We start from the raw sequence: 6,733 nt of genomic DNA on the forward strand, positions 1-6,733 counted from the left end.
TAGCATTGATCTGATGAAGTCTCTTCTCTACTGATTGTTTTTTTTTTACTTTTTTTTCCTCTCTCTTTTAATCCTAGGCAGGGAATTTAGGGGAATGCCATAGGCAAAGTTCTCTGCAGACACCTCAGCTAAGTGCTTACATGGATATCAGGAGCCGTTCAAAAGCCATTTGCAACTGGATGACTGGATTTCTAAAGATCAGCTGGATAATTTCATTACATTTCTATTTCATCCAAACACTTCTGATTTCTGGCAGAGATGGGTGATCATCACTTTGTTACTGTTCAAGCTACAGCAGCCTGGGAGAGGAGACAGGGAGGGAAYTGAGGCTGTACTTTCAGGAACAGTCTGTAGCATGAGTTTCACTTTGCTGATGGTCAGCCACTTTTCCTATCTCTCTGCCACCACAATAAGCTTCGCTGGCCCAAAGCAGCATGTGTGAAATCTCTTCTTCACAGCATGAGTCTCTTACCAATAATGACAGGTTTTGCCTGCTATGTTTTCTTTTTTGTCTTTGCCAGCTCCTCAAAAGGTGCTAGATGTTACGCAAGTACTAGGAAAGCTTTTAAAATACTTTGAAAGGAGAACAGAAACCTGCTTTGTTTATCATTTAATTTATCTAAGATTAAGTGGAGAATATGCTTTTACAGTTTTCTTCCAAAAATGTGTGAAAGGAGTAATATGGACAGAGTGGCCTGAATGATAAAAATGAATCTGCGGTGCAGTTATGGATGGTGGGTTATGGATGATGGGTATGTGGTGGGAATGGTGCGTTGGTGRTACTCCTCTATGGCACTTCATCCTTCCTGGAAACAGATAAAACATCTGCCTGGAGAACAAAAGCTTCATTCTGTAACATCTTTCCAAAGAAGCCATAGGTTGAGCTGTCACCCCAGTTTTCACTGTTCACATTGATGCATCCACTGCAGCTACCAAGAGACACCTRACAAATGTACTACTTTAAGGAGGGAATCTCCATGGGAAACTTATAGGACAGAGCTGTTGTTCCTTATGAGGCATACGTTTTCCTACTTGTGTTCTGTGAGTATCTGTACACTTCCTACCATTGCTTTTAGTTTTTCAGCTGTCCCAAACTCAAGTAAACTGTACACAGGATGCAGCAGATCTGAACTGTTATGAAAAAAAATGTTAACTGATGTATGATACGACCCAACAAATACCCTGCACTCCTTGAGGAACTGAGTAGATGGGAAGAGAGAAGTTGCATTTTGCTGGACACAGGGAGAAAGAGAAGTTAAATTAAAAATGAAAATGCAGAATTGGCAACAAAAGAACATGAAAGACAGAATCTGGCTGGGAGCAGCCTTTTTTTAAAGAAAAAGAGCCAAAATCCGTTTGGGGCATATGATTTGGCATATGGTTTGGGTCATATGGTTTGGCATATGATTCTTAGTAAGTTAGTTACAAGATGCCTTGTAGACCGGCYTAAAGGCCATCGCCCTTCCTGTTTGACAGTTCCTGTCCTGCCCGCTAGGTAGAGCTGCAAGGCTTTGGCCTAAGGCTAAGCAGCCTACACAGGATGTGGAAGACTGCTGAGTATGACATGAGAAGTTGCTGGCCGTGACAGATAAAGGTGTGAGATGTATCAAAAGTTACAGCTGGTGCTGTGAGGCATGGCTGGGCTTCATGAGTTGTTGAGGGGGAGTGATAAGAGAAACAGCTTAACTTCACACATAACCGGAGGAGAGCTTTGAGGGCCTTTGGAGGGACAGTCTTGCAAGACCAAGTAATCAATTCAGTAATACCAGATGAGGCTGCGATTGCCTAGGTAATGGTATCAGAAATGCTAAATTCAGGTGTGGAGGTATCAAAACTGAGGTCAGCAGGGAAAAAGTAATTGCAGGCAGATTGTTTGCTTGGAAGGAGATTGGAAYAGAGAAAAGAAAGATCAAGAAACGGCAAAAGAGACAGTAAGGCATGCAAGGCCAGCTCAGGATAATGATGGGCTGTGCTGATYGCAGCACGTGTGTTGGACCTGCTTTGGTAGACAAGAGGCCCAGGACCAGGGTGCTTCCCCTGGCTAGCAGGGGAACGTTCAGACAAGGCTGATGGAACTGTCCAGTAMCACTGTATCGGTGGCCAGTCCAGGCCTGACGACATCGGCACAGCTGCCCAGTCCCAGCAGGCATCTCACCGTAGCTTTGGTACTGCAGAGGGTTGGACAGCACTGCAGGCCAGCCATGCTCCACAAGGCAGGAAAGCTTCCCTCGGTGCTCCAAGGTGGTAGAGCTAAAAGCTTCACCAATATCTCATTTCTCTGTTACTCAGTCCAGCTCTAGAGCATAAAACTTGGTCCCCAGATGCTTCTTGTTCCTTTTCAGTGCCAGTTATGTCATTCTTCTAAACTGAAATTCCCTTTGCAGGAAGTTTGAGAGATGTGGATGACCCTAGTCTGCATCTGCYTTGGTGGAGGAAAAAGCCGCTAGCAGAGAGACAAGTGTTTCAGAGTCTGTCTGATTCCTTGGCCGCTACTAGAAGCAGGCCAGCCCATGAGATCACCTTGTGTTCGAATTTAAGACAGCGGTCCTCCTGCATGCATTCCCCCATCTTCTGCCCCTAGTGCYTTAACAAAGGTGTTTCCATCATGCCAGTGTGCAGCCAGGGAACTGGGATCTTCCTCTCAGGAGACAGGACAGAGGGTTCTGGATGTCTRAGAAGGGGAGGAGGATAAATCTTACACTTTTTAGAGTATGGAAATAATCTGGGRCATCAACTGCAATTTTTATTGCTGTAAAAACAGAAGTAAGAAATCCCTCTTAGAACAGGAGCTGGACTGAGTCTCCCCCTCAGTTTGGCCTAGCAATCAAGCTCGGTGTTTCTTGTGCTGGGGTCACCTCTGGAATGCCCCGCGATTCTGCCCATCCTGCTCCCACGGGGCTGCGGGATGTGCTGTGCAATGGCTGCGAATGGCCCTCTTAGGAGCTGTCACTGCTTTGCCCTGCGGGCACCAGCAAAAGAGAGGTGAGGAAAGGCCCCTCTAGATCTGAACACCAGGGAACTGCTGTTCACTCCCACGATGCAGGGAATGATCAGGCAGCTCTGCCCTCCCGGGCTGCCAGCCCACAGCGCTGCTGAGCTGCCAGCTTCTGCTCCTTGTGCTGCTGCAGGGATCAGAGAGCACTCCAAGCAAGCGTGTGAAGCTGCTGCCTGTGACCAGGAAGCTTCCCAGGACGGATTCCCTGGCAGAGTGACAGGAGAGGAGGCAGCAAGAAAGGAGAGGAGCAACTGGGAGGAAAACAGTGAGTCTGGGCTTGAGGAGAGCTGGGGCTGGAGCTGGGGCTGGGGCTGTCCAAGGCACTGCCCTAGCAAGCATCAGAAATCCAGAAGTTAAGACTGTGAAGACTCTTCACACCATCCAAACTGGTTCATTTATTCTTGCTATAGAGTGGACCTTTGAGGATTTATTTTAAAATCACAGCAATTTTTGAACTACTTTCCTCAACAGATGCTGATTTACCATCTGTCAGAGCTGCTGGGGACAAGCTGGGTGCTCCTTTCAGGTAAACTTTCCTCAAGCTGGGCTTGGGGCTGATGCTGTCTAGTGGGCTCTGAGCCAGATCCTCACCTGGGGTAAACTGGGGGAATGTCTGTGACTTCTGTGGAGTTTTGCAATTGTACATGGGCGCCTGATCCATACAGACTAGGCTTTTTATGTTGGGCAATGTTTCCTCTGAAAAGCTGAAAATGAAAGGAAGGGTATCTCTGCTTCACTGTCCAAAAACAGAGGAGCTAGAAGCACCGGAAAAGTTACTCATGGTGCCAAGCCTAAAAGTCTTCCGTGAGCACAATTATACTACGATTCCTGTAAGTAATAACTCATAATTTATCACAATCATATGTGAATAATCTCATCACAGTCTTTGTAAACGCAACGGGATAGCTTGAAGTACAAATGTTTTCAGGATCAGTATCTTAAGCAGAAAGGAAAACCTTTACAGTACCTCCAGTTTTTCAAGCACTGTATTATTAGTGAGCTCCGTTTAAGTATCTACAAGATGAATTTTGGATACCTTTGTAAAGAGCCAAGCACAATTAAGTGTTTTATTATCTTGTGCTAATGGCCCTCCTACTGTTCATTACGTGGATAGCATACTGTATAAATAGCGCTCTTGTAGTGGTTTTCGGTTGTAAAACTGTTCCTCCTTCCTGCACACATCTCTGACAGTTTGGGGGACTTCCAGGCACATAAGTAAAAATTGAGAGCTCTTTTTTGAGGTTACTAGCCTAAGAAATGAAAATCATCAAATGGACTTGATTTAGTTGGATTCTTATGCCTGTTTTCTTTCCCATCTTCCCTGCAAAATTGCTAAGAGAAGTAACCCGTCAAAGCAGAAGGGACGAATGCCTAATGCATGTTCTTCATGAACAGCCGGAGGCAGTGTAAATGCTTGCTTCTCAGGGCTCAAATTAAAACACCTTGAGGGGATAGAGTAAATTCAGTCTGCATTTTTGCTGAACCAGCTGCCCCGGGACGGAGGTGACATACGGCACCCAGGCTGAGCATTTCACCTGTGTTTTGCTGCAGACAGCTGCGYGTCTGGGGCCTGGGTGCTGGAAACATGTCTTCACGATGTCACCTTTGCCAGGAGATGTGACTGTGACTGGTTGGTGTTGGTCGTCTCAGCAGAGGCTGGGATCGCTGCTGCCAGACCCCTTCACTTCTTGAATAAATCTCAGTTGCAATGCTGCTGCACCAGGGTCAGACTGAAAACTCGAAAGTGAAGAAGAAGACTTTTAACAAAAATCCCAGCATCTTCCCAGAAGTCTTTGCGAGTCACAGGAATCTTTGTCACATCATGATTTTCAAACAAATTAGTTGGAGCTCTGCTTGGGTAGTTCTTCTTGTCTTCTCTTCCGCTTCCATAGTGTCTTTTCTTTCATTTCATCTGCCTAAGGCTGACTCTCTGCTTTGAACTCTTTGATCTCACCTTTTTTTTGAGAATCCTCTTTACAAGCAAGGACTTTAGTAGTTATTTCTGCACATCTTTCCTGGAAATTCATGCAGGCTGAGAGATGCCATGGCAGCTCGGGGCTTGGAGCTGCAATCTCTCACCTGGGTAGATAGATGGCCTGAGCCTCCCCAGGAGTCCTTCTGCTCCCAACTCCTTGTTTTGAAGTCCTCAGAGTCTCAGTTGCACCCTGGGTCGCATCAAACCCAGCAGCTGCCCTGCATGCTGTGGAAGCAGTTCCATCCCAGTATGCTGGGAGTTGATGGAGGCTTTCACCTCAAATAATGTCAGGAATTTGGAATGAGCAATGGAAATTACATCAGGACTGGAAAGTCCCTTCTGCACACAGACTAGGAAATGACACCCAAACACACACACACACACACACACACACACACACACGTACACACAAAAATAATTAGACAGTGGCTCACTGAGGAACGTGGGCTGAGTTTGCAGCACCATTTGTAGGCAAATTCCTCTAAGCATCTCGTGCTGTATTTAGGTGCCTTCCTCAGCTCTGACTGGGGTATCTCACTGCCTGGAAGCATGGCACATTGCAGTGGCCAGGGCTTTGTGAGTGGTTATCACTGCCTGACTAAATGGTCCACTTGTGTAACCTTGGTCCAGGGGGTACCACAGTTGGCCTCTCTGGAGACAGGCTGGCTTGCTCTGTCTTCCTAACTTGTCTTCTCTTCACCTTCCATAGTGCCCTTCCAATGGGCTGCAGAAGCAGGAGGACCTCTGGAAAAAAAAGCTGCCGCTGTGGGATCCTCTGTGCTGTTTCCTGTGCCAGATAATGTTACACATATATACTCCGTGGAGTGGGAGTACCTCAATGGCACTGAGTCCCGCTCCATCCTGCAGCACTACAGGGGCTCTCATAGCCCAGCTATCCACGCACCTTATGCCGGTCGAGCCATTTTCCATCCTTCCAATGGATCTCTCTTGTTGGAAGACGTACAGGAAACCGACAGTGGGATCTATAAAGTGACTATCAACCTAGGAGAAAGTGAGAGCCTCAAAATCCACCTGGAAGTCCTCAGTAAGTAGCAGGTATGGGAGGGAAGAGCAAAGTGATGGATACAAACTGAGCAGTGGTATTTTTTGAACATGTATGGACCATTGGCCAGRCCAAGAATTCTGGTGAAGGGATTTGAGCTAAGTCTAGGATACTAGTCAWGCAGAGTTTCCTTATTTCAACCTGCCAGGAGAAAACTCTGCACCAGGGAGAGCTGGTGAAGAGGCTCCAAACCTTCACCAGGGAGAAAACTCTGTGGTGTTGCCCTGAGAGACCTTCTGGGGGTTGTGGATGTGTCAGAGAGCAGGACTCCATCCTGGAAAGGCCACTTGCTCTCTTTTTTTTCTACTTCCAGTGCAGAGGACTGAAGGATGCTGTGAGTCTACTGCCTCACACTGGCCACCTGCAGTGTGTACCTCAGACATCCTTTGCAAGGGGGACTTGCGAGAGCTGATGGAGCTATGTCCATCAGTGTGGGYTTTCTGAAAAAGTTGCAAAAAACCTCCCCCTCTGACCGTACTGGCAGCTAAGCCCTCAGGCTGACTGATGGGCTGTTTGCTATTCATTGGTGCCAGCTGCTATCACAATGATAAGAGTACGTTTTAAATAACACACAGGTTTCTCCGTAATACCATTCTTGCCACTTTGCTTTGCTCTGATATTTTCCTTTCTTTGTGCTTGCTGCCATAATGTTCTCCCTATCTTTCACCACTCACGTCTCCATTTCACTACTCAGAAATCT

The 6,733-nt window shown here is 46.8% G+C and overlaps 1 protein-coding gene across 7 annotated transcripts in view; it reads left to right on the top strand.

Moving 5' to 3' along the window:
* Positions 1-3,111: 3,111 nt before the first annotated feature.
* Positions 3,112-6,733, top strand: part of LOC146584702 (uncharacterized) — a 9,597-nt gene continuing 5,975 nt past the window's right edge. For 6 of the 7 annotated variants that reach the window (XM_085324276.1, XM_085324281.1, XM_085324282.1 and 3 more), the window contains exons 1-3: positions 3,112-3,260; positions 3,467-3,521; positions 5,680-6,015. In XM_085324276.1, coding sequence (XP_085180402.1) covers positions 3,467-3,521; positions 5,680-6,015 — 391 coding nt within the window. In that variant the 5' untranslated portion in view covers positions 3,112-3,260. Of the gene's footprint in view, positions 3,261-3,310; positions 3,522-5,679; positions 6,016-6,733 lie in introns of those variants that run through there. The other variant, XM_085324277.1, reaches the window with a different exon arrangement.

Source organism: Rhea americana, unplaced genomic scaffold (genome assembly GCF_003343005.1).
Source record: "Rhea americana isolate MKP2758 unplaced genomic scaffold, rheAme1 scaffold_90, whole genome shotgun sequence".
Taxonomy (NCBI): Eukaryota; Metazoa; Chordata; class Aves; order Rheiformes; family Rheidae; genus Rhea; species Rhea americana.